Raw genomic sequence first — 27,772 nt, forward strand, 5'->3', positions numbered from 1 at the left:
TAGATCACCACCTCCAGCCAACTCGGGGGACCATAGCGAGGTATGGCTCTCCCCCTCTGGGCCACATGCACGGCAAATGTTTTAACCCTGTACAATCTCCCTGGCCCAAAAGATAGACAGTGTTTGTTTGTTTTTTTTCTTGCGGGGGGGGGGGGGGGGTGGAGATATATTTTATCAGCTTATCATTGATTTGCAATTCAGTACAGTTTCAGAGTTGAGCTCTATTCGTCATAGGTGTGTAGATGTTATCCCCTCCACCATATATTTTTTTTAAATATCACTCTCATATGTGTGATATAGAAGAGACAGAGTGTGGGAACAGGGGACGGAAATTCTGGCCAAGGTTACTGGGAAGGGCCATGAGAGGCTTGTAGGGACGCTGGTGAGGTTCGCAGGCTCTCCCGGGGGGGGCTGTCGTGCTGGGGCACTGTTTGTGTGGAAAGTATAGTTCAGTGTTTCACAAATCCCAGCACCTCGGAGAACGTGCTTAGAACAGTCCAGATGGCATCTTGGTGGACGTCCGCTTTGCACTAACGCTCTTGCTCCATTTCAGAAAATAAACTGGGATGATTTAGCTGCCAAGAAAGTACCCGCCCCTTTCAAGCCGGTCATCCGGGATGAGCTGGACGTGAGTAACTTTGCCGAAGAGTTCACAGAGATGGACCCCACCTACTCGCCCGCCGCCCTGCCCCAGAGCTCCGAGAGGCTCTTCCAGGTACACGAGGGGTGCCGGGGCCCGCCCTGGGTCAGAGGGTCCTGGGCACGCACGCAAGGGCCCTGTGTGCTGGGGGCCCAAAGTCATTCCTCCCCAGGAAAGGTTCTGGCATCTCAGAGTGGAGTCCACTTGTCTCTGAAATTATCCAGTAACAGAGATCATGTGATTGTTAGCTGAAGCCGATAGTTTATTCAACACCTGATATTCACATGTGGTTTTTTTTGTTTGTTTTGTTTTGCTTTTTTTTTTTTTTCTTTTTGGGTCACACCTGGTGATGCACAGGAGTCACTCCTGGCTCTGCACTCAGGAATCACCCCTGGTGGTGCTCAGGGGACCATATGGGATGCTGGGAATCAAACCCGGGTCAGCCATGTGCAAGGCAAACACCCTACCCGCTGTGCTATTGCTCCAGCCCCACATGCATATTTTTTATATAACACAGTGAGGTCTTTATTCTTGAGTTTTTCTTTTTATTTGTTCAGACTTTGTTGGGGCCACAAAAAACAAAAAAACAAACAAAAACACAGTACACCTCCCATCCCGCCCCCCGTGCCCTCCCCCATGTAACTGGTAAATTTTACTTTACTTTCTATTTACTTTGGTTACATTCAATATTTCAACACAAACCTCACCATTATTGTTAGGAGTACCCCACTAGTCAGACCTGTTGTGAAGAGAGATGAGGTTTTGGATTTCTGTACTTTAACAACTAAGTCCAGGGAGATTTCTTCCAGGTATTAGATCATTGCAAGCTTGTAAACCCCATCTGTGGGCGTCATAATATGGCGGTCACCACGCCCTTCACCCCCAGCAAGGAAGAGGCAAAAGAGAGAAATACCTTTCCCCTCCTGGGCGGGCATCGTGCCGCGGCTTAGTTCTCAGTCTGGAGACATTACAAGGCAGACACTTTGAACATTTGTACTGTCTCCCTAGGCTGTGTTCAGGCTCTCTAACATAAGTGGGAAACTGCTTATTTTGAAAATCTCCTGTAGTTCACAAGCAGGTGCTGTCTACTTCATTATTTTCAGTGACTGATATTTAACCCTGGCTTGTGGGTGACCCTCAGCACGGCTTGGCCGGGGGGAGGGGGGGGGCGTTCTACAAATAAATAAGAAAAAAATTAAGATACAAATAAAAAGGTTTAAAAGGATTCCGCATTTGCAAAACGCTTAGGCGTGGGATCAGTGCTCCCTTTGAGGGCATCACGGCCTACTTCTTACTCTCCAGCATGTCTGCCTCTCACGGCCGCAGCGCGACGGTATCTCTGTTCATTTCAGCTTGTTCATTTCTGCTAGGATCTTGCACAGAGCTGTGAACAGTAAATACTGAACCGCTGAATTTGAAACTGCACTTAAACTTGATATTTTTTTTGGGGGGTGGAGGAGGGCCATACCTCTCTATGCTCAAGGATTTCTCCTGGCTCTGCACTTGGGAACCACCCCAGCTGGTGTTTGGGGACCATATGGGGTGCCTGCGAGCGGATGCAGTCGGTCATGTCTTGCAAAGCAAACACCCTCCCCGCTGTCCCCACTGCAGCCCCCAATCTTGCTGTTATTCTACTTTGAAGAAAAAAAAAAAGGTAGACTTGAACCATTTTGTTTCATACCTTTAACTTTTTGGTCCTTTTTTTTTTTTTTTTGTGCTTGTCACACATTTATGAGCAAAGCAAAAGAATTACAGTTCTGACTCAGATGCTGAGAGTGGACGAGTGAGGACATCCTTTTTCTGCTTTCATTTTTGAATTGGTTGGATTCTGCCAGAAGATGGCATTGTCTCCTTCCACAATGCATTTCTGCAGTGATTTGGAACAGCCTTGCATTTAGGATTGCGACTGAAATCATTTCAGATTTTCCTTAACAAATACTTGAGTGTTTGACTTCTCTCCCCACCTCCCAGCCCCTTCTACCCTTGGTGTAAGATAACAATGTGTTGCCATCTTGTCTGAACTTGGAAGTCTCTGGTCCTTACCCTCTGCGTTGCTTTATTTCACTTTCAGGGCTATTCCTTCGTGGCCCCTTCAATCCTCTTCAAGCGGAATGCGGCGGTCATTGATCCACTGCAGTTTGATATGGGCGTGGAGCGTCCCGGCGCTACAAACGTGGCCAGAAGCGCAATGATGAAGGTACAGGGGCTAATCCAAGCACGTACTTATATTTTAGATACCAGTGACAGCTCACATGTCAGGGCCAGTGAATTGAATAGACTTAACATTCAACTGAGCTGCAATATTTTTCTTTTAAACAAGCACATAGAAATAGCATCATTTGCCTTAGACTATTATTAGCATCCGTTTGGACGAGCTCCTTTGTCCATTGGTAGAAAATTAGTTTTCTTAAATGAGAGCGATGAAAATGGAAATGAGGGGCTGGAGCGGTAGTACAGTGGGTAGGGAGTTTGCCTTGCACACGACCAACCCGGGTTCGATTCCCAGCATCCCATATGGTCCCCCAAGTACCACCAGGAGTAATTCCTGAGTGCAGAGACAGGAGTAACCCCTGTGCATCGCTGGGTGTGACCAGAAGAGAAGAGAAAAGAAAAGAAAAGAAAAGAAAAGAAAAGAAAAGAAAAGAAAAGAAAAAAGAAGAAAAGAAATAACATCATTTCCTTAGACTATTATTAGCATCCATTTGGACAAGCTCCTTTGTCCATTGGTAGAAAATTAGTTTTCTTAAATGAGAGCGATGAAAATGGAAATGAGGGGATGGAGCGATAGCACAGCGGGTAGAGCATTTGCCTTGCACACGACCAACCCAGGTTCGATTCCCAGCATCCCATATGGTCCCCCAAGCACCACCAGGAGTAATTCCTGAGTGCATGAGCCAGGAGTAACCCCTGTGCATTGCCAGGTGTGACCCAAAGAGGAAAAAGAAAAAAAGGGAATGAACTGAAGTAGAGGGATTTGGGTGGTCCTTGTATTCCAGCCATATGGAGTCCCACAAACTAACTGTTCTTTCCAACTTGATCTCTCACTGCTGCATTCCTAGTAATTCCTTAGGTTAACGATGCTGATTCCTTACCAGGACTCCCCATTCTACCAACACTATGACCTCGACCTGAAGGACAAACCTTTGGGAGAAGGAAGTTTCTCAATTTGCCGGAAGTGCGTGCACAAAAAAAGTAACCAAGCGTTTGCGGTCAAGATCATCAGTAAAAGGTATGGCCGTTTCTGGCCGCCTCTCGCCTGTATCCAGCCTAGTCACTGAGACTGTCATTGAGTATTTTTTTTTATTTTAAAATCCATGGTATATTATTGTTGGGCTTCCTACCCATGGATTCAGCCATCTGACTGGTCAGCGAGCCATCCAACTTGTAACTCTTTCATAGTCCTTTCTGACACGGGAAGTAATGCACTTCAGGGATCAGTCTTTGTCCTCTTCTTCTGAGTTACTTTGGGGGAGATTTTCCTGTGGCGTGACCCTGACCCAGACCTCCTTAGCCTCTCGCTCCGGCAGCTGTTGCCTTTCCTGAGTTGACGCTGGAAATACCCCCCGTTTCCCGGGGTGGTTTTGCTAGCTGCGGGTAGCTCTGCGAGCGGGCAGTTGTGTTGGTAACTGGCAGTGATCTCCATGATTGTCTATTCTTACTCCCGAGCTTCCCGGCAAGGAGGGCGCCCATTTCTTCCCCGTTTCATCAGCTCGTTTCTGACTCAAACATCGTCACTTTTCCTCAGAATAATGCGTTTCCTCGTGCGGGTGGGTGGCATGACTCATCCCTTTCATGGAAACCTCGTTCTGTGTTTTAACACGCATGTTCGGAACACACTGTAAACAAAAACAAAGCGGGCCTGGGGGCTCGGGGCGGCCCTGGGCGCGGGGAGAGCCCGGCGGCATCACGGCCCCCTCTTGCAGGATGGAAGCCAACACGCAGAAGGAGATCACAGCTCTGAAGCTCTGCGAAGGCCACCCCAATATCGTGAAACTGCACGAAGTGTTCCATGACCAGGTACCCCGGCTCTCTCCTGCACGTGCTGACTCCCAAGCCAGGGGTGGGTGCTTTTGGGGGGAGACTCAGCGTGAGGGGGTGCGACCCAGCACCCGAGGGGGCAGAGACCCCAACTAGGGCCTCTTTTGACTACTGCTTTTTTTTGGGGGGTCACACCCAGAGATGCTCAGGGTTTACTCCTGGCTCTGCGCTCAGGAGTTACTCCTGGCGGTGCTCAGGGAACCAAATGGGATGCCCAGTATTGAACCCAGGTCGGCCACATGCAAGGCAAACGCCCTACCCATAGGTACTATCGCTCCGGCCCCTTACCTACTGCTTTTGCCCCTCACGAGTAGGGGAGGGCCGGAGCCCTGGGGAGTCGCCCCCGCCCCCCGCAGCTGCCCCGAGAGGGGGTTATACCTAGTTAGAGCAGCCAGGCAGCAGGGGGCAGAGAGATTTTCCCTGCTCAGCCCACGGTGGGCCATGCCACCCCTTCCCGCACGCTCCCGCTTCTCTTACAGGAGTCTCACACAGAAGCGGTGACGGGGCGCAGGGGAGGGCCACCATGTCAGGTCTCTGTCCCCTCACTCCCCATATCCCTCACCTCCCGTGATAGGAACTGCCCCGTTACGGCCCTGTCCCCCACGGGCTGGGCGGGCTGGCGCAGTCCTGCCCCAGGTAACACTTAGGCCCGAGCCAGAGTACAGTGGGGAGGGCGCTTGTCTTGCACCCGGCCGACCCAGGTTCAATTCCTGGCACCCCAGACGGTCCCCGGAGCCCCACCAGGAGTGACTCCTTAGGACAGAGCCAGGAGCCAGGCCTGGGCCCCACCGGGTGTGGCTCTAAAACCAAAAGCAGGGGCTAACCCAGTCCTGGGTGTGCCCGAGCCTGGTTTTACCAGAGACGTTCAGGTTCGGGAAGGCACCGACACTCGCCCAGGCTCACACAGCAAGTCAGTGGCCTCGAGTAGGGAGGCTGGGTCGGCCCTGCCCTGTGCCGCAGGGACGCCCAGGTCGCAGGAGGGCCGCGAGCCAGTTCTCTGCCACATTTGCACCTTCCCAGAGTGCCCTGGGCCAGAGTGGAACAGCAGCAGGCGCACCGAGACTCCGGCTCCTGCCACCGCTGTCCCTCGTGCACCTGCGGGGCCCCAGCGCTGTCTGGCCCACGCCCTGTGCCACGTGCGTTGCCTCCTTGGGGCGTCAGCAACCCCATGGCCCTGGCGCCAGCTGCAGCATCACTTGATTTGTGCAGGGCAAAGGCGGGTCTCACTCCGGCTTCAGAACCAGCTGCTTTTGTTTGGTTGGGTTGTTTCTTTAGCTTTTTGGGCCACACCCGGCGGTGCTCAAGGCTGGCACCTGGCTCTGCACGTTGTGATCACTCCTGGCGGTGCTCAGGGAACCCTATGGGATGCCGGGGATGGAACCCTGGTCAGCCGCGAGCAAGGCAGGTGGCCGCTTCACTGTACCACCAGTTCCCGGTGGCTTGCGCTGCAGCCGCGTCACGTGAGCGAGCACCGGAAGATGATGTCATCATCGTTTGCTCTCCAGTCCTTGTTCATCAGAGGAAGGAGCACCAAGGGCTGTCTGTCTCCCGTGGGAGATGATCCGGGCGGCGATCTTGGTTGGCCCCCTCTGCTCTGACAGCTGTGCCCCCCCCGCCCCCCACCCCCGCTTTCTCCCGACAGACCATCTCTGCCCTTCAGGCGGCTGGCACGCCCGGGCCCGCATCCCCCTGTTGACGTTTTATGTTCTCGCAATCCCAGGCTCTTTTTTTTTTAAATTTAATGTTTTAATTTCTTTGTGTTGAATCACTGTGAGAGAGACCCTTACAAAGCTGTTCATGATGAGGTTTCAGCCATAGAGTGTTTCAACACCCAGCCCTCCACCAGAGCACATTCCCAGCACCAGGGTCCCCAGGCTCCCTCCCATCACCCCTCTGACCCCCAGCCTCTATTCTATGGCAGGTGATTCTCCCTCTCTCTCCCTCTCTTTCCCTCTCTCTCTCTCTCCCTCTCCCTCTCCCTCTTCCTCTCCCTCTCCCTCTCTCTCTTCCTCTCTCTCCCCCTCTCTCCCCCTCTCTCTCCCTCTCTCCCTCCCTCCCCTCAAAATTTTCTTATAAATAGGTGGACATGCTGAGAGAAATGAGTCCAAAGAAGAGGGTCAGATATAGAATGACTGCATTCATTTGTGGGATATTAATAATAACATATATGTGTGTATGCATATATATATATATACATACACACACTATATATCACAATCACAATAACGATATCCCGTTAATCACCGATTTCTCGGGCGGGCTCAGTAACATCTCATTTCATCATTTCCCTGAGGTCTTAGAAGTCCATCTCAACTCGGCCCTCCTAACAATGTTGCACTGGGGGCTCTTCAGGGTCAGGGGAATGGGATCCAGCTTGTTACTGGATTTAGCATATGAATACACCATGGGAAGCTTGCAAGGCTGTCCCATGTGGGCAGGAAACTCTCAGAAGACTGCCAGTTTCTCCCAGAGGGAGAAGTAGGCTAAAGATACCGTTTCTGAGAGCTTGCTTTTAAGTCTCTGGATGTTGGCCGTTGATGGGATTACACACACCTGGGTTCCTCTGCCGATACCTTCATGCATGAGGCCTGTCCGAACGTGTGGAGAGGGGCCTCCAGCATGGCTGTAGCTAGGTTCCGGTGGTCTTCGGCCGCCGGGAGCTCTGCTTGGAGTGGGGAGGGAAGCTGGAGCCCATCCCCTCCGAGGGGCCCCGGGGAAGACAGCCAGGCGTGCGGGCAAGAGACTCTCTGCATCACTCTCTTCTGAGAGCTTGCTTTTAAGTCTCTGGATGTTGGCCGTTGTGTAATCCCATCAACACTATATATATAAATATATAAATAAATATATAAATATATGTATTATATATATATAGGAAGACTAATATCCACGGTCAGATCCCGGACTTTAAGTCATCTCATGGCTGAGTCCTGTGCTGACCGGTCCAGATGCATCTCTGCTCTTTGAGCACTGCTTGATACCCAGGGAGGGTGGGGGGGCCCTGAGGGTGATATGGATCTTTTCCAGGTCTCCTCATGTTGGCTGTTCAGCTGTGACATCACCATGGAGCTTTTATTTTTTTTTATTGCATTTATTTGTTTGTTTAGGGGGTCACACCTGGCAGTCCTCAGGGGTGACTCACTCCTGGCTCTGTCCTCAGGGGTGACTCCTGGCGGTGGCTCAAGGGACCATCAGGCCTTTAGCCTGCCTGCAGCCTTTGTTTGTTTTTTTGTTTTTTGGGTCACACCTGGCGATGCACAGGGGTTACTCCTGGCTCTGCACTCAGAAATTACCCCTGGCGGTGCTCAGGGAACCATATGGGATGCTGGGAATTGAACCCGGGTTGGCTGAGTGCAAGGCAAATGCCCTACCCACTCCAGCCCCAACCTGCCTGCAACTTTGACCTGATTTGTCTGATATAGATTGGCCTGATCCCTAATAGCCTGGAGCGTTTATTTATTTATTTATTTATTTATTTATTCATTCATTCGTTCATTCATTTTGGCTTTTTGGGTCATGCCTGGCAATGATCAGAGGTTACCCCTGGCTCTGCACTCAGGAATTACTTCTGACAGTGCTCGAGGGATTAAACCTGGGTCAGCCATGTGCAAGGCAAACACTCTCTCCACTGTACTATCACTCCAGCCGCAATGGAGGTGTTTTCATAGATTCACCCTTTACAGTTTACCCATCATGTGCTGGGTAATGTGTTTATAATTTGCTTTATATATATATGTATATGTATATATATATATAAAGTAATCTTTCTGAATCTTGCTAATTTACAGGAGAACATTTTGTTTGTGGTGTGATGTTGGTGCTATAATGCAGAGCACCTGGATTTGAGTATTGATTTGGGAACTTAAAAAAGAAAACCCACCCACTTGTGTTCATTTGAGAAGTGACATAGCTCCTGCACTTCATTTTATTTATGGAAATGTATGCAAAACATGTAATTTTTAATATGATTTGGTTAAGATAATGTTGGGATCAGAAGCCTTTCTTTAAAGAACCTAAAGTGACTAATGGGTATTAACAGGGATCCTGAAACTACTCTTTGATCCCCAACAGGGTCAAAGTTCAGAGTGACATCAGTAAGCAGGTTCCGGAGAGGGAAAGTGGCCTTTGCATGGGTATGCCCGCCTCCTGCAAGGTCACCTTATTGATATTGGACATATGTATTGCTCTATTCATCTTTATTATAGTTACTTTATTAATCTTTAAAATCAAGGGCAGATTTTGTTTTATTAATTTGTTTATTAAATGCACCGTGATTTACAGAGTTGTTCATTAAACTCTTGTTTCAAGTATTCACTGTTCCAACACCACCAGTGTGACCTTCCCTCCACCAGTAGGAGGGCAGATTTTTTTGTTTGCAAGATTACTCCTGCAAAGATTCATATTAAATTCAATCCTGCAAGCTGACTGTATGATTTAAGGGATCTGATTTCATGATTATCTGCACGAAGCCCCACTTTCAGAAGAAAGAGCTGCAAACTTTTGTTTGTTTGTTTGTTTGTTTGTTTGTTTTAGGGGGAGGGGGGTTTACACCCTTTGATGTTCAGGGTTACTCCTGGCTCATGCACTCAGGAATCACTCCTGGTGGTGCTCGGGGGACCATATGGGATGCCGGAGATCGAACATGGGTCGGCCACGTGCAAGGCAAACGCCCTACCCACCCTACCCGCTGTGCTATCGCTTCAGCCCCAAGAGCCGCAAACTCGGTAGAGAAGGTGGGGATAGAATTGAGAGGGAAGTATTTGTCAAGGAAAAGATAGATTTCTGCTGCAAGGCTTGAAATTTTCCACCACCCCAATGGCATTCTGCAAAGGCCACGTCCTCCTCTAACCCCAGCCCCTGCGCTCCTAGGGGTGTAAGCCGGTTCCCCTAGCCCGGGGGTGTCCCCCCCCACCCCGTTCTGGGTGGCAGTTCACTGTTCCGCAATGTTTGGGTGAGGAACCTTCCTGCCCTTTCTCAGGGCCATCCCCGGTCCCGCCTTCTGTTTTTCTAGCTTCACACGTTCCTCGTGCTGGAGCTGCTGAACGGCGGGGAGCTGTTCGAACGCATCCAGAAGAAGAAGCACTTCAGCGAGACGGAGGCCAGCTACATCATGCGGAAGCTCGTCTCCGCCGTGAGCCACATGCACGACGTCGGCGTGGTGCACCGGGACCTGAAGCCCGAGGTAGGGGCTCCCGCCCACGCCCGCCTGGGCCCCCAGTTCTCCCCAGCCCGTGCGGGTGTTTCTGTGGGTCTTTATTTCTTGGACTTTCCGGACTGACTGCGAAGACATTCTCGCAAAGATCCTGTTTCTTGGATTTCTTTTTTCTTTTTTTTTCCTTTCCTATGACAGTCTAAAATTCTTGTCATTTTTTTTTGTTCCTTTTCCTTTTTTTTTTTCTTTTCACCAGCTGATCTTCTCGAGGTTATATTTGTAAGCGTGAGAGCCTTTTATGGAAGAAACGCTTTATGCAACAGTTGTAGACTAAAAATAGCCATGGAAATTTCTGTAACAGAAAATAATATGCCTTCTATATGTATACTCTTTTAGTTTGGGGGGTTCTTTCTTTCAGGATGTGTTCGGGAGGCTCTTTTTTTTTTTTTTTTACACACTTACAATCAGATTTGATTAACTTATGAATAGGAATGTATACGATGCTACTGTAAACCATTTAGAGATAAATGATTATCCTAGTGCGTTTTGGGGTTTTCTTTTTTTTTTGGGGGGGGGACACACCCAGCGGTGCTTGGGGCTTACTCCTGGTTCTGTGCTCCGGGATCACTGCTGGTGCTCCCTGTGGGATGCTGGGGATCATGTGCAAGGCAAGTGTCCTCCCCACTCTGCCATTGTCCTGGCCTGTCCTGGTACGACGAGCCCCTCTTCCCTCGTGTGCTCGCCTGGCCTAAGTGCTGCCATATTTATAGAATCATGCGGCAACACCAGCGAGCAGCTTTTTACATATATTTTTCAAAGGTTAACGGAGAACGTTTAAAACTTCAGAGCGATCCCTTTTTTTTAGTACCCCGCCCCCCCAAATAAAAAATTCCTCCCTTCTAGAAGACCCTCCAAATAATACTAATGGAAATTGGAAAATAAAAACGAGTCATTTTTCAAGGGATAATAACTGTGACTCAGCCTCAACATATGCGAAATGATACACACACACATTCTCTCCAGAACAGAGAGCCTCGTTCTTAATTACCGGGTGAAGGCAGTGCGTCCCGAAGTCTATTTAAAAGAATGATATGACATTTAATGTTCTCGTTAGATCACCGCGGGCTGTGCCTCAGAAAGGCCCATGTTGTTGCCTTTGATTCAAGGCTCGGGGATCACTGGGAAGAAAAGGATGGTTTTGAAAACGGACCCTCAGCATTTGGCTCTGGGGGAGCGAGTCCTGGTCCCGCCGCACATCCCTCTGCATCCTTTCGGTGCCATGAGGCGCCTGACAAGCCGTGGTCCGCGGGGAGGGCGTGTTCCGCGAACTTGCCTCTCTGAGAGCCGCCCCGCTGCCTCCCCCGCGACTGTTCTCACTCTCCCACACAGCACCCACGGAAAAGATGTCTCCGTGCATCTCAGGGCTGAGCTGTCTGCGTGCAAATGTGGAAGCACACCACTTAAATGGCTTTTTTGATAGACAGGGAGCAAGCATGTAATTTTTTTAATTGAAAGGCTCCGTTCCACGGCTGTAGAGAATTCATTTTCACATGTTTTATTCTTTGATAACTGGCCATCTGTCGTCCCCTGAGTTTCGGATGATGCAACCGTGTTCTCCGGCAGAATTTCCATTTGCCTCCCTGTTTTTCTAATAAAAAGATACTTCCCCAGCCCGAAGTTTTTTCCTTTCAGTCACTGGAGATGAAGAACTGCCAGGTTTATTCGAGGCATTCGACTGCAGTTATAGCCTAGATCAAAAAAAAAATCTATTTTGGAGAAGTGAAAATAAGCACCTTTGTGCTTAGATTTCCATTTGGAAAAAAAAATTAGCAATCACTTTGACTTTCAAATGGCAGGATATCTTATTTCCATGCAAAAGGTTAATCCCTTTCCTGTTGATGGAGGATTTTAAGATCTGATGATAGACATTTTTGGGGTTCTTGTGGGGGAGGGTACACCCGGAGATGCTCAGAGGAGGGGCAGGGAGCATGTTCTGGGTCTCTGCGTGCTTGTCTTGCCCTCCATCCCTCTGAGTTATTTCCCCGGACCCTGACCATTTGTCTTTAGGCAGAGAGTTATGTGATATCCGTTGTCACCATAGGCAAAATCCTAAACTTCTCTAGGTGAGAAGCAGATATATTTAGAAGCTGCCTGACATTCTAAGTAGACTGCTTTATATATATATTTTTTTCCAAACTGGTCTCCATTCTCTTGAGTGATGAAGGGGGGAAAAAGACCTGTCCAGTCAGTTTGAGACAGAACTGAGGGCAAGCAGAAAGGGTTCGGGTTGTCTCCCTGCCTACCCAGCACTCACACCACACCCCACTTGGAGACAGAAGGGAAGGGGGACGTACTGCATCCCCTCCACTTGGAGCGCTTAGAGCCCCAAGCTCTTATATTGTCCAAACTCGGAATAAACCAGTGTCAGGTGCCAGGCCGTGTAGACTCGGGGTTCTGGGTTGGGGTGTGTTTGCTGGGCCGGTTCTTCTACAGTAACCCCCCTGGGATCCTATCCGAAACTTCTGTTGTGCTGGAGCCTTCCACTTCATTCTATCAGCTTGTCCATTGTTGCCTTTGATTTCTCTTTGGCCACATCCAGGGGTGCTCCGGACTCAAGCACCTCTTCTGGTGGTGCTCGGGAGACTGCAGTATGGCTCTGGGGACCATTTAAATCCTTACAGATCTAAGGCTCCAGCGCTCGAGGAGAGAAATGTTAAGAAAACTTTTCCGTTCATTTCCTCGCATCTCTTTCCTCCCACTTGGTTCATTTTTAACTTTTGAATGAAAGGTTTAGAAGATTTTCCTTCTGCGATTCAAAGAAGCCCTTTCTGATGTCTTTGACTCCCATTAGAATAATGTGAACAAAGTAAATGATGTTCCCAGAGCTCGGGAATAATTTAACGAACATAAAGGCAGAGCAGATTTTGTTAGGATGTCTAAGAATGTGATCACACTCACTCCCCTCTCCCCGGGGCTTTATGTCCTAAGAAAAATGATATTTTTATAGCAGCTCAGCTTTGCATTTATGAAGCTTGTGATAAGCACAAAAGTAGTACCCACGAAAACCTTGGTGCTTGAGAAGGCTTGGTGACGGGTGATTCAAAGTAACAATTGTTTTGGTCCATACTTGGGATACATTTTTAATGATTAAGTGTTTTTTCTGAAATGTGTTTTGTCTCCGCCATCTTTATTCAGTAGGTTACCTTCGAGCTCCTATGCTTCAAGGTTTTCCTTATGACTTCATTCCATGAAAGACATTTACCAAAGCACCTACTATGTGGCTTGTCCTGCTGTCCCCCAAAGCCCAGGGGACAGGCTTACAATCAGCTGAACACAGTACTTGATCTGACAAAATTACGGCTGTGGGGTGAGGAAGGCACGGAATGAAGCAAGCAGTGATCCCTGCCAGGAAGAAAAGCTCAGTAACTCTGGGAGGAAATCCAGAAAGTTCTAGCTTCAGTCTGGGCGCAGGGGGAGGGTGGCGTTTCTGACGGAGGAACAGTTAAACCAAGACCAGCAGGAAGGAAGCTTGGCAGAGGAAGCAGGAGACAGATCGATGCCGACAGAGGAGAAACGCCTCAGGAGAGTGAGGCTGGTGCAGTCGGAAAGTGCCATATGACTTCCTGCACGTCAAAGTTAAATATTTGGGAGTCCGAGCAGTAGTATAGTGCTTAGGGTGCTTTCCTTGCATGTAGCTGACCCGGATTCAATTCCCAGCACTTCCCCTGAGCATTTCTGGAGTGATCCTTGAGCACAGCACCAGGAGTAAGGCCTGAGCCACCACCAAGCTTGGCCCCTCAAAATCACTGTCATCATCAATTTGCTCATCAATTTGCTCAAGCGGGCACCAGTAACGTCTCCATTGTGAGACTTGTTACTGTTTTTGGCATGTCGAATACACCACAGGGAGCTTGCCAGGCTCTGCCATTCAGGCGAGATACTCTCGGTAGCTTGCCGGGCTCTCCAACAGGGGCGGAGGAATCAAACCCGGGTCATGCAAGGCAAACGCCCTACCCGCTGTGCTATCACTCCAGCCCCCCAAAATAAATAAAACAAAATCAGTCTTTGTTAGGGCAGGAGAGACGGCTAAGCAGACCGAAGGCAGGTTTTGCTACCAGGAGGCGTGGGTTCACTCCCTAGTCTCTGAGCACTGCCTGGAGCACCTGTGAACGCTGAGCCCAGGATAGCCCCTGAGCACTGCCTGCTGCGGCCCCAGTACTAAAGCAGGCGGAAAGGAACTGTGTCCTAATCGTTCACTCGGGTGAAGATCCCAAGAGCCCCTCCGTCAGCGTGACATAACACTCAGACGACAAAGCGGGGCGCCCAGGGCCCCGCCACACGGCCCGCCGGGGCCCCTGAGCGTGTCACACAGGTGCTGTGCCAACAGCCCCGGCCCCCGGAAACTCACTCACGCCTTCGTGTCTTTCAGAATTTACTGTTCACGGATGAGAACGACAACCTGGAGATCAAGGTCATCGACTTCGGGTTTGCGCGCTTGAAGCCCCCGGACAACCAGCCCCTGAAGACGCCCTGCTTCACGCTGCACTACGCCGCGCCCGAGCTCCTCAGCCACAGCGGCTACGACGAGTCCTGTGACCTCTGGAGCCTGGGGGTCATCCTGGTGGGTCTGCGCTGCGCCCCCCTCGGCGTCTCTCTCCCTCTCTCGGGCCCCTTTCCCCGCCTCCGGCCCTGAGCGTCGTGGCCAGTCGGTGGCTCTCCTCCCGTTCAGCGATTCTGAGCAGCCGTTGGAAGAGTTTCTTGTTCCTAAAACTTGCCTCGGAGGGCTCAGGAGATAGTGCAGGGCTAGTGGCGCTTGCCTGCACCAGTCCTGGGTCAATCCCTGGCCCTGCATATGGTCCCCCTCCCCACCCAGACCCCCGCCCCAGGCACCACGAGGGATGATCCCTGAGCCAAGAGTTAAGCCCTGAGCACCACTGGGTGTAGCCCAGAAACCCAACCACCCACTCACTCTCCCACGGAAGAAGGAAGAACTTGCACGGGAGAGGACATCAACATTTGTATTTGGTTTTCTTTGAAAACACTTAAGGCAGCTGTGTTATGTGTGAACAGTAGTTGCATGCGGTGTCCCCAGACAGAAGCAGCAGGGCCGGGAGGGGGGCCCAGTGGTGACAGCACTCGCCTTGCATGGGCGAGGCCCTGGGTTTGTCTGTCCTTGGCACCGCCGGGAGGAAAAATAAAGCAAATGAAGCGGTAGCGTGTTTCCGAAGGATAGGCCTTTGCTTGTGTGTGTGTGTGTGAGTGTTGTTTGGTTTGGGTGTTTGGGGTCACACCCAGCAGTGCTCAGGACCTACTGCTAGCTCTCAGGAAGGGTTCCTGGCTGTGCTCGGGGACCGTTTGCAAATGTCAGGGATCCACCCCCACCTATGACGTTAGGTGTTGTATGAAGACAGTAAGATAGCATTCGTAGAAAAGCATTTCGAACTGCTCCTGGGAAACTTTCAAGCTAAGAATGTCATTCAGAAGCATCATGGAGCCCGAGAGATAGTAGCGCAGGTAGGGAGCCTGCCTTGCGCCTGGCTGACCCAGATTCGATCACCGGTGTCCTCTATGGTCCCAAGCCCTGCCAGGAGTGATCCCTGAGGGCAGAGCCAGGAGTGAGCCCTCAGCATCACTGGGTGTGGCCCCCAAACAAAAACTAATGAAGAACAACATTCAGTATGAAGAATAATAACTGTAATTATCCTGGGAAGCACCTGTTCCACAAAAGGCTGACTCTCAGAAGCAACATCAAAGCAAGAAGACGTTCTGCATGTTATATTTTGAAATAAGCTATACTCTTTCTGCGTGTGATTGGTCCTGTAAGTTGGGCAGGCCATTTCAGACTATCACAGGGTCTGGAGAAATAGTATGGCGGGGAGGATGTTTGCCTTGCACGCTGCCAACCCAGGTTCAATCCCCAGCTTTTTGTATGATCTTCCTAGCATCTCCAGGAGTACTTCCTCAATGCAGAAGGAGGAATAACCCCTGAGCATCTCTGGGAGTGACCCAAAAAAATGATTTTTAAAAATATAGAAAGCTCTGGGGAACAAAGGGTCACACCCAGCAGTGCTCAGGCCCTACTGCTAGCTCTCAGGAAGGATTCCTGGCTGTGCTTGGGGACCGTTTGCAAATGCCAAGGATCCACCCCCACCTATGACATTAGGTGTCGTATGAAGACAGTAAGATAGCATTCATAGAGAAGCATTTCGAACTGCTCCTGGGAAACTTTCAAGCTAAGACTGTCATTCAGAAACATCATGGAGATCCTGCGTTATCTCCGCAGATAGAGGGGTGCAGGGCAAGCTCTCCCTCAGCATCTCTTCCCACCCACCCCCAACCCTCCTCCTCCCTTACCCCTATCTCCCCAGGCCCCCTCTTCCGCCTTCTGCAGTTCTGCGTTTTTCCACAGGCTTGTCTTCACTCATGTCTGTGGCCGTTGAGTGTTGTCTGGTCTTTAGTTTGGGCGCCAAACCCCGTGGTGCTCAGGGGCTGCTCTGGGCTGTGGCCCGGAGTCACTCCTGGTGGTCCTTGGGGGATTGTTATCTTGTGGTACTTAGGATACAGTTGGGTTTGGCCACCTGCAAAGCAAGCGCCTTTCCCTGTACTGTCCCCTAAATTTGGTCTTTTTTTTTCACCAAGTGAGATTATATTCTGCAGGCAGTTTGAGTTTGCAAAGCAGAGTCAACCTTCTTTTTTTTTTTTCTTTTTGGGTCACACCTGGCAATGCACAGGGGTTCCTCCTGGCTCTGCACTCGGGAATTACCCCTGGTGGTGCATAGGGGACCATATGGGATGCTGGGAATCGAACCTGGGTCAGCCTCGTGCAAGGCAAACGCCCTCCCCGCTGTGCTGTTGCTCCAGCCCCTCAACCTTCATTTTTGCTGATGAGCAGTTAGCAGTTTCCGGTTTGGATCAGTCCATAAATCGAGCACATCACATTTTGTGTCTAGATGTGCCGGCGCACACACCCACAGGTTACCCTGCTTGTTCGTATCGACCAGGCATTGGGGAAGGGTCTTCACCTCTTGGCTCTGACTTAGGGTCCTCTGGGGGGTTCCCCCCAGACTGTATTCTCAGCCCTCCCCTGGGAGCGCTCGTCTCCATTTCAGTCATGGCTTAGCACGACGGGATCTTTCGCATGTATTTCCTCGATGAATATGTAGGCTGCGCGCCCTTCTGTTTCAGTTTTCCCTCTAACGAATTCCTGTTTCTGAGCTTTGCCCGAATTCCTGTTTCTGAGCTTTGCCCGTTTCTCTCCTCCGGGGGAAATCTTCGGACCGAACGTTAAAGCATTATCGAGGGCCTCTGTCCTTTCTCTTGCCCTCATTGTTGCTGGCAGGGGTTTCTCTGGCAGGCCGCTGGTTAGAAAAGTCTGTAAAAGGAGATTTCAGAAGGAGATTGTCTTCCCCGGGGCCGAGCCGTGTCGCTCTCTCGCGGTCAGCCCATCCCTGCCTCCCTCCACAGGCTCTGGCTGGGATGTCAGCTTGTCACCCCACCCCTGCCTCAGCCCCCAATTATAAAAATATCCTCCTAGATTCTCCTCTCAAATCGCGTTTTATTTTTGCACTGAAATCTGGGCTCCATCTGGGACTGGTGCCGGAGCCGGGCTGTTCCTCCCCTTGCCTCGCCACTTGTCCCCGCACCGGGCTGCTGCTTTTATTGGGAAGCTTTAGGCGGTTTACATTTCAGCAGTCTTATTTGTTTATCATTCGAAACTAAAATGATGTGTTTATGAATAAGGTTTTCTCTCTTTGGGTTTTTTTTGGGGGCCACCCCCAGTGGTGCTCAGGGAGCACTCCTGGCTCTGTGCTCAGGGCTGGACCTGGTGCCACACACCGGGGCTGGGGGTGGATCCCGGGGCTCCCACATGCAGACCTGCACCCCGGCACTTACAACACTCTCCGACCACAAGTGAGATTCCTCTTGGAAATCACTGTCACTGTCATCCCGTTGCTCGTCGATTTGTTTGAGCAGGCACCAGTAACGTCTCTCACTGAGAGACTTATTGTTACTGTTTTTGGCATATCCAATACGCACGGAAATAAACAACTAATTTCTGTAGATCCGAGTTGGTTCAAGGACTTCGCCGGAAGAAATTATGTTTATCAGGGACACGCGCCTTAAGAATTAGTGTAAGTCAAAAGAGCCTTGTGATTTTAGTAACAATATCAGATCACCCCGTGCCCAAGAGCGGTTATTCCGAGTACAGGCCTGTTTGGCTCTGGGTTTTTTTCCAACGCTGAAAGTTGGGGCAGAAGCTGCAGCAGGTGGCGGATTACCCAGAAGGAGGTGGGGGTCTGTGGAAATAACCCCCCGTACCTCACACTGTATGGCCCTTACATTGGAAGGCCTGCACCTTACCAGCTTATTTTTAGCAGTTTTTAAATTTAAATATTCTTTTAAATTTTTTTTTTGTTTTATGAAAAGATAGGTTTATTGTTTGCTTGGTTGTTAGTTGGTTTCTTGGGCCACACCTGGTGATGCTCAGGGCTTCCTCCTGGCTCTGCACTCAGGAAATACTCTGGCAGTGCTCAGAGGACCATATGGGATGCCAGGGATTGAACCCGGGTCGGCCGACTGCAAGGCAAGAGCCGTACCTGCTGTCCTGTCACTCCAGCCCCTCACTGTCAGCATTTTAAGAGAGAACAGGGGACGGGAACTGGTAACTGATATCCCTGGAGGACAAATGCAATATCCAGCCGTGGGAAATCGTACAGGCCCAGAATCCAGTTTCTCCAGCAAATAAATCATCAGGGGGAAAAATAGCCTAGCCAATAAGTTATAAGAGAAAAAGACAACCCTATGGATTAAAACAAAAAGCTTAAAATTTGCATCGTACTTCAATTCTGGTCGGAGCAAAGTCTAATTCCTGTTATGTGTTTTAATTAAATTAAAGCTCTTACACCCAAATCAGACATCCAGATACCATTACTTTATACGTAGAGATACATGGATCTAAATATCTGTATCTAGATAGACATCATTATTGGGAGGAATATTTGAATTGGATATCAGATGAGAGACGCATAATGAAATATTCATGTGAGGCAAATTCATTGGAGCTGGAGCGACAGCACAGCGGAAGGGCACTTGCCTGGCACACTTCAGAGCCAGGTTTGGCCCCGTGGCACCTGAATGCCCCCCCTCCCTCAGCCCTGCCAGGAGTGATCCCAGTGCACAGAGCCAAGAGTAAGCCCTGAGCACCGTCAGAAGTGTCCCCCCACCCATTTTTTTTTTTAAATAATGAAACGTAATACCTGCACGCTAGACTGTCTCCCCGAAAGGGGGTTTTGCAGACTTTCCCCCTGCAGGGGAGCTGTCTCCGGAGACCGCGTGCCGAGCCTGACTCATCCCCGAGCAAATACAAACTGTCTCCGGAGTCTCCCGCTCTTTCCCTGCTGCTGCAGCCGGGGCCCCGCGTGTGGGTGCAGCCCAGCCTCCCTCCCGGCTGTGCAGTCTCTGTCTCAGGCTCCCGCACTCGGCCTCAGACTGAGCTTCCTCGCGTCCCCCATCTGCTCGCGCTGCCTTCACCCAGCCCCGCAGCCCGGCCCCGCGCTCCTCCCCGCAGTTCTGGACGGAAGTCGGCCAGGGGGTGCGTGCCTGGGTGCCACCCGCCTTGCTCCCGGGGCGCAGACTGCTGCCTGCTCCCGGTGGCCTCCTGCGGGGGGCGTTGCCTCGCCCATGGATGGCTGGGAGACAGTGACAAACTCCCTAAGGACAAGGGTCCCTTCATCCCTCTGGTCAGGTCCCTGCCCTTCAGGCCGAGCCTAACTTTAATTTTCCCCTGCAGAGGCCCTTTCTCCAGGAGCTTGTGGGTCTTCGGCAAATGAGTTTTCACAACTCACAAACGTTAAGTCCATAATGCAGAGCAGAGAGGTAAAGAAGGACAGGATCCCACTGAACAGGTGCGGGAGAGCTACCCAGGGCAGGGATGTGGTCCATGTCGAGCTTCTTTCAAGTGTCAAATCCTTCTCTCAGGTATTTATTAAGGGGACTCCCCCCGATTTTGTTTTTTTTTCCTTTTTTTTAGGAGAAAGGGGGAAGAGGAGGAGGGGAAGAGGAGGAGGGAGAGAAGAGAAGGAGATGAAGCCGAAAGAGGAAGAGGAGGACGAGGACGTGAGGCAGGAGGAGCAAGAGGAGAAGGAGAGGGAGGGGAAGAGGAAGGGGAAGAGGAGGAAGGAGGAGAGGCAGGAGGAGAGGCAGGAGGAGGAGGGGGAGGAAAAGGAGGAAGAAGAGGAGCCCGATTTTGTTTTTGTTGATTTTCCCCTGATTTTTTTTTTTTAGAAATTTTAGACCTAGCTGAAAAGTTGTATAGCATATAATCCCCCAAGCCCCACCGGAAGTGATCCCTAAGCACAGAACCTAGAGTAAACCCTGAGCACAGCCAGATGTGGTCCAAACTACTCCTCTCCCACACACCAAAAGTAAGTGAAACTTTAGACTTAGAGAAAATCCGAGAGAATAATACTATGAACGTGCATCTCACCCCGTTTGCTCTTACTGCCCTAGTCAAGTTCTCTTGTGCACACACTCCCCGGATGTGTCTGCTTATACACGTGGTATGTGCCACATACAGTATATGATATTATATGGGCACTCATATACAGATGCAGATTTATTTCTTTCATTTTTTAGTTTGGGAGCCACAAGTGGTGGTGCTTAGGGCTTAGTCCTGGCTCTGCACTCAGGGATCACTCCTGGCAGGCTTGGGGGGACCCTATGAGGTGCTAAAGATCAAACCCCAGTTGGCCATGGTCCAAGGCAAGCACCTTCCCCGCTATAGTACTGCTCGAGCCGCTAAAGATGCAAATTTTATTTTATTATATTTTTTTGCTTTGTGGGTCACACCTGGCAATGCAGAGGTGTTACTCCTGGCTCTGCACTCAGGAATCACCCCTGGCGGTGTTCAGAGGACCATATGGCATGCTGGGAATCGAACCCGGGTCGGCCTCGTGCAAGGCAAACGCCCTACCCGCTGTACTATTGCTCCAACCCCTAAAGATGCAAATTTCTATGTATATAGATGACTTTTTGGTATACTACTTGCAAGGCATTTTTTTAATGAAACAAAACAATTTTTATTTAAATTAAAGACAAGATTATGGTAACAGTCAACTCCTGTCTGATCAAAGATGGTGAGATTCCGAAGTTGAGAGGAGAGAAGATTAAAATTTGTTTAATTCTGCCTCTTCCCAAAAGAGGCCTATTTTATAAAGTCCCTGATTACGAAATGAGTCTCCTTTAAATACTTCCAAAGATGGAGAATCGTTTTTTTCCCACCCAACAGCCTGTTGTATCATTACACATCAGAAAGCAAGACACAGTATTTGTAAAGGTTACTTGCTATATTTGGCCACCGTAGTGTCTGTCAGGAAGTAGGGTTAGATTACGACGTGGAGCAGATTCGAGGAAGTGGAGGATTGATGGATTGAAAATACTCAGATCAAATGACCCAGCAGTTCCAGCCCCAAGAATATATTCCGGAGACTTGGGTATTCATCTGGGACAAAAAGCACATACGAAAAAGACAGACTTTGGGGGCTGGAGCCATAGCACACGGGTAGGGCATTTGCCTTGCACGTGGCCAACCCGGGTCCGATTCCCAGCATCCCATATGGTCCCCCGAGCACCGCCAGGAGTAATTCCTGAGATGCAGAGTCAGAAGTAACCCCTGAGCATCGCCGGGTGTGACCCAAAAAAGCAAAACATAAAAAAATAAAAAGTCTTTTTGGAAGCTCAAGTTTGGGGTCCCTGGGAAGCAGACCCCAAAGCTAAAGTTTGTTTCCCCTTCATCTAAGCAGGAGGCCCCCAGGGCAACACGAGGTGGGGGACCGAGCCTCTGAGCATCCACTCTTCGTGTGACTCCCGGAACCAGGGTCTCCGAGAAGGCCCCTTGTAAGGCTGCAGGAAATGCAGAGCACGGCCACAGGCCCCTCCCCTCAAGGTGCTCAGGGACTGCTCCCCACGGGGCCTGAGGGTCACTCCTGGGGTTCTGGTGGATCGCTGCAGTGCAGGCCATTTGCTTCAGCCCTGGGAGCTCCTGCCCGAGAAAACACGGCCCCGAGGAAACACAGATTCGTGAGATGAGTGAGTCATCCGCCCGCGGAACCGGGGTGCTCGGAGCCGAGCAGCACGCAGCCTTCGCTCCGGCCTTGGAGACCTGGTCCTGAGTGTTCTGTGTCCGCAGGATGTCCCATGGCTGCCGCCACATTAGGAATCCGGACTCAGCTCACAGTGCTCTGCCCGCCGCCACCGGGCTTACCTCTCAGGCCCAAGTAGGACTGAGAACGAGCTGGTTCAGGCTAGTTCCGTGATTCCTGTGTGGGTGCCCCGGACTCCACACAGCCCCGCCTTCCGGGTACCGCTGGCACAGTCCAGCAAGGGGCGCTGGCCTGGCACAGACCTGCCAGCCCAGACCCCTCCAGAACTGGCAGCCCTGCAGCCCAGGGCACAATGGGCCGGACGGATCCCTCCCGGTGGTACACACGGAGGCTGCTAAGGGCCCCCCCTGAAGTGCTCCGTGGCACGAAGGCATGGACGTCCGCCTTTCGGAGGGACTGCCTCTGTGCCCCCGCCGAGGCCCCTGGACTCTGAGCCATGTCGCTGTGCCCCGAGCCTGCAGTGCGTGTCCCCTCTCTGCCACTCACATGCCTCCTGGTGCAGCCACTTGCCCGGTCATTCCCTTACCGACCGCTGGTAAGTGGCCTTCGCTTCACGGAGACATCCATGTAGAGAAACAGCCTCGGCCCTTTAAGATATCAGGATGAGGGGCCGGGGCGGGGGGGACAGTCCAGCAGGTGGGACCTGGCCTTGTGCATGGCCAGCCCGGGTTCAATCCCTGGCACGACATATGGTTCCCCCAAGCACTGCCCGGAATGAAAACAAATATTGGGATGTCCTCGCCCTGCTGCCCGGGTAGACTGAGCGCTTTGCCTCGCCCGTTGCTGGGACTCCGGCAGAATTCTGGTTGGTGGGCCACAGGGTTCTTATCAGTGCCGGGGCCACAGGGCCGTACCGCCGTCAGCATGGCTGCTCTTGGAGGCCCTGAGATGAGTCTGTTCTGATGATCTTCAGTCACACCACACACACACACACACTCTCACACACACACACACGGGTACACACATACATGTACCCTTGCGCATACACATGCACATACCTATATACACATACACATATACAAACACATGTACACACATATATACACATGGATGTACACACATATACACACACATGCACATACATACCTATACACACATATACACACGTACACATATACATACCTATACACAGATATACAATGTACACATACACACATTCATACACATACACATATACATACCTATACACAGATATACAATGTACACATACACACATTCATACACATACACATATGCCCACATGTACACATACACACATATGCACACACATACACACACACACACTGTCTGGGTTTTGCAGAACCTGATTGAATCACTGTGATGGGGTCTCCTACCCTAGAAACTTCAGGTCTTTATTTCTTTTGGGTTTTGGGGGCCGCACCCGGCCATGCTCAGGGGTTCCTCCTGGCTCTGCACTCAGGAATCACTCCTGGTGGTGCTCGGGGATCAGCCGGGATGCTGGAGATGGAGGTCAGCCCTGTGCGAGGCAGGCGCCCTCCCCGCCGTGCTGTGGCTCCCGCCCCTGCAGGCCTCGAGGCCTCCAGCTCTGGGATGAAGTGTGACTTGTGGTTTGGGACGCGCGCCAGAGGCAGCTTCAGGGGACTCCCCGTGGTGCTTACTCCCATGTACAGTGGATTTGGCCGAAAGTGCCATCTGTCACCACAGTAAGTCAGTCCCTCTCCTGCTGGAGGAGCGTGTCTGTTCCCGGGTGCCCTGGTTTCAGCGCTCGCACCCCAAGCAGGACTCAACAGTCTGGGTGTGTGTGTCCCTCTCCTGCTAGGCCTTACCGAGTGCCTCAGCCCCTTAATGGAACAACTGGCAACCGTGGACAGCATTTGATCCCTTTGGCACGGTAATGACCTAGTAGGTCTGTGAATCTAGAAAAAGGGCGAGGGGTGCCAGCTCTTCCCTCAGCGACTGAGGCCGGCCCCCGGGCATCCGTCTCGATCCTGAAGGCACCTGAGGCCGCATGCCGTCTCCCAGCCGGATCAGGCGTCTCCGGCGGTTCTGTGTGGTGGCAGGGGAGCGTCTGTGCAGCAGCATCTCTGCTCGCAGATCGTGCATCGACTCAGGTGCCCGGCCCCTTCCCGGACACTCTCCGGGCCTGCTCCCGCCAGCCGGCCCGCACCATTCCCGTGGCCCCGCCCTCGCGCCCCTTCCTCTGAGCCGGGCACCCTTGAGAAGCCCCCGAGGACTTGGGGGTAACAGACTCAGCTTTCTGGGGAGAGGAGATGCCGGCGTGTCGGTGCGGGGGGGGAGCAGGGCGAGACCGCAGGCTGGACGGGGTCCAGCGCGCACGGGCACGGAGGCGGCCGAGCTGCCAAGGCCTTGTCGGCCTAGACCAGCCCGCGTGCCACCCCGCGATGCCATCTGCTCGGGCTCCTTAAGGCCGTTTGTTCTGCTCCTCACGGCCACTTCCTCCCAGCAAATGCCTTCCTTGTGAGGCTGCGCCAGAGCCGTAACCTTAGTGCCTCCCGTTTTGTCTCCCGTCTCCGCACCGTCTGTCCCCACGGGGATCAGTTTCCACCTCCCGAGTCTCGGCTTTCTTTCGCCCCCGGTTCCAGCTCCGCCAGCCTGCAGGTGCTGGGCGTCTCCTCACAGCCCGCGGCCGTTGTTCTTCTCGGGCTCCGTGCCCACTTCACGGCGTCTCCCGCCTCTGGGAGCCTCCCCGCCCCCTGAGAGCTGGGGGGCGCGAGCTGCCTCACCAGCCTGCCTGGCCAGGGGACTGTCTGCCAGACGAGTGGCCGGACACGAGTCTGTCTCCCTTCCTCAGGGCCGGGCCTCAGTAGACTCTCTCCTCTTGGTCTCCCTCCTGGACATCTCTGATTTGCACCTCGCCCCGGGGCCTCCGTCTGTGGACACAGCCCGCTGGCCCCGAGGACGAGCCTCAGCGTTAGGGTTTTCTCTCACCCTCTCCGAGGGCAGAAACCTCCTTCAGGGCGGCCTCTTAAACACACGGCTCCAGTGACAACAGCCGCTCATGAAGAATTCAGAGTACTAAGCACGGCCACAATCAAAATAACATTTAAGTGGCATTTATAAACAAAAGAGGAAGGCCCAAAAGAAGAAAAATAAACAGTCGAAAGTCCTTAACTTTTTTTTTTTTATCCTAGGGTTTCGATGTGTGAAATTGGGGAGAAAAAAAGATATCATTAGGAGAGGTTTTACAGATTCAGTTTTCTAGTAACTTTTATTGGCCTTTTTTGGTGGCGGTTAGTTTGGTATTCGCCACAGCCGACACTGCTGGGGGCAGTGATCACCTAGTCCTCAGGAACCGTGCAGTGCCAGGGCTTGAACCCAGCGCATGGCATGCAAAGCTCCTTCCTTTTGAGCTGCTGCCTGACCATAGTAAGACACCAGGCAGGAGCACCATCTTGTGTGAAGCAACTGTGTCACCACTTTGGGGGAGGGGGTTGAAGTGTTGGTTTTGTTTGTTTGTTTTTGGTTTTAGTTGTTTGGGTGTTTTTTTTTTTTCCAGTTTTGGGATTTTGTTTTGGTTTGGTTTGGGTTTTGGTCTCTGGACTGCACACAGGGCTGACTCTTGACTCTGCACTCTGGGATCACTCCTGATGGGATGGAGACCATGTGGCGTGCCGGGGATCGAACCCCAGGTCGACTGCATGCAGTGCAAGCTCCCTACCCACTGAGCTATCTCTCTGGCCCCCTGGGTTATCACTTCTTGTTCTTGTTCCCCTGAATGTAATTACAAAACTGGCTTTAAATCTTGATATAACAAGCCAGGCCACTACTTGTACAAGTTTTTTAGATGTGCGCATTGTTTCAGTGATAAAAGTCCAATCTTTGTTTTGTTTGGGGGGCCACACCCAAATGTCCTCAGGGCTTACTTCTGTCTCTGCATTCAGGGGGGTCACTCTCTTTGTGGGGCCCGGTGAACCATAGAATGTGCCAGGGATGGAATTTGGGCTGGATGTGTGTAAGACAAGTGCCTTCCCCGCTCTGCTATCTCTCTGGCCCTGAAGTCACGGTCTTCTAAACCCGTAATGCTAGCTGTTGGCTAATCACGCTATGACATGGGTGATGAAATTGCTAGAATGGACAGAGATGCTGTTCTCTCTACAGGCTGAGCCCAGGTGTGGCATGTAGGACGTCCAAGTTCAATTCTCCCCTGCCACCAGGTCCCTCAAGCACCGCTGGGTGTGGCCAAATATGAAAATAATCATCATTCTCCCTGGGGTCACTTAACAGTTATCATGGCCATCATCACGCTGTGCTCTCTCTCTCCCCCTCTCTCTCTAGTATACCATGTTGTCGGGACAGGTCCCGTTTCAGTCTCAGGATAAAAGTTTGACATGTACCAGCGCAGTGGAGATCATGAAGAAAATAAAAAAGGGAGATTTTTCCTTTGAAGGAGAAGCCTGGAAGAATGTTTCCCAAGAGGCTAAAGATTTGATCCAAGGTAAGAATCCCATGAAAGGTGACTGTTTGCAAGCCCAGGAAGCAACTGAACTGAGGAGATTGAAAGTGCCATAGGGCCAAGAGAGTCCCTCATCCTCATGACCTTCCTCTCAGAACACGCTCCCTTCCTCTCAGAACACACGCCCTTCCTCTCAGAACACACTCCCTTCTCTCAGAGCACTCTCCCTTCCTCTCAGAACACCTCCCTTCCTCTCAGAACATGCTCCCTTCCTCTCAGAGCATGCTCCCTTCCTCTCAGAACATGCTCCCTTCCTCTCAGAACATGCTCCCTTCCTCTCAGAACATGCTCCCTTCTCTTAGAATACACTCCCTTCCTCTCCGAACATGTTCCTTTCTCTCAGAACACACTCCCTTCCTCTCAGAACACACTCCCTTCCTCTCAGAACACACTCCCTTCTCTCAGAGCACTCTCCTTTCCTCTCAGAACACCTCCCTTCCTCTCAGAACATGCTCCTTTCTCTCAGAACATGCTCCTTTCTCTCAGAACACGCTCCCTTCCTCTCAGAACACGCTCCTTTCTCTCAGAACACGCTCCCTTCTCTCAGAGCACTCTCCTTTCCTCTCAGAACACCTCCCTTCCTCTCAGAACATGCTCCCTTCTCTTAGAATACACTCCCTTCCTCTCAGAACATGCTCCTTTCTCTCAGAACATGCTCTCTTCCTCTCAGAACACGCTCCTTTCTTTCAGAGCACGCTCCCTTCCTCTCAGAACATGCTCCCTTCCCTTCCTTCCTGCCTTCATAGCTGGAGCCTCAGTCCACATGTCCAACATGGACCTACTGTAGCGCTCCTTCCCCCTTTCTCCTCGACCTCCGTCCTGTGGCACTGCCAAGAGGCCAGATCAGCGGCACAGAAACCCCATCCCAGATGCTGCCCTCTCCCATCTCTCCGTTCCCCTTCCTCACCTCCCGGGCTCCTGCAGCCCCTCACTCGGGCTGGCCGTCCCATTCACATGGTGCCATATTTCCCCCATGACATCCCACCTTGCGTCCCTTCCTCTGCTGTCACCTGACTACCCTCAGTCAGCCAAGTGGCCAGTTTCCCAGTGGCCGCCAGGAGCCTCGCCCTTCTCTTCTCTCACACACCCCGAGCTCAGAGGCCTCGGGACAAAGCCCTGCCTCTGTGTCCCGTCCCCTTAGCCTGCAGTGGCAGAACACTGGATCCTTTTTTTAAAAAATCTTGTTTGTATTTTTGTGGGGGCACACCTGACCTTACTCAGGGCACCCGGTGGGATGCCAGGGATCGAACCCCGGGTTGGCCATGTGCAAGGCAAGTGCCTTACCCACTGTGCATCGCTCCAGCCCCCAAACACTAGGCTTTCTTAAACAAGACAAGGGTCCAGATTCC

General features: G+C 51.5%; 1 protein-coding gene across 2 annotated transcripts in view; it reads left to right on the forward strand.

Moving 5' to 3' along the window:
* RPS6KA5 (ribosomal protein S6 kinase A5) overlaps positions 1–27,772 on the forward strand; it is a 201,874-nt gene that overhangs the window by 167,765 nt on the left and 6,337 nt on the right. For both annotated transcript variants that reach the window (XM_055132042.1, XM_055132043.1), the window contains 7 exons: positions 554–715; positions 2,712–2,837; positions 3,736–3,869; positions 4,564–4,657; positions 9,687–9,857; positions 14,257–14,448; positions 26,246–26,405. In XM_055132042.1, the coding sequence (XP_054988017.1) occupies positions 554–715; positions 2,712–2,837; positions 3,736–3,869; positions 4,564–4,657; positions 9,687–9,857; positions 14,257–14,448; positions 26,246–26,405 (1,039 nt within the window). The remainder of the gene's footprint in view (positions 1–553; positions 716–2,711; positions 2,838–3,735; positions 3,870–4,563; positions 4,658–9,686; positions 9,858–14,256; positions 14,449–26,245; positions 26,406–27,772) is intronic.

The sequence above is a fragment of the Sorex araneus genome, chromosome 3, assembly GCF_027595985.1.
Source record: "Sorex araneus isolate mSorAra2 chromosome 3, mSorAra2.pri, whole genome shotgun sequence".
NCBI lineage: Eukaryota > Metazoa > Chordata > Mammalia > Eulipotyphla > Soricidae > Sorex > Sorex araneus.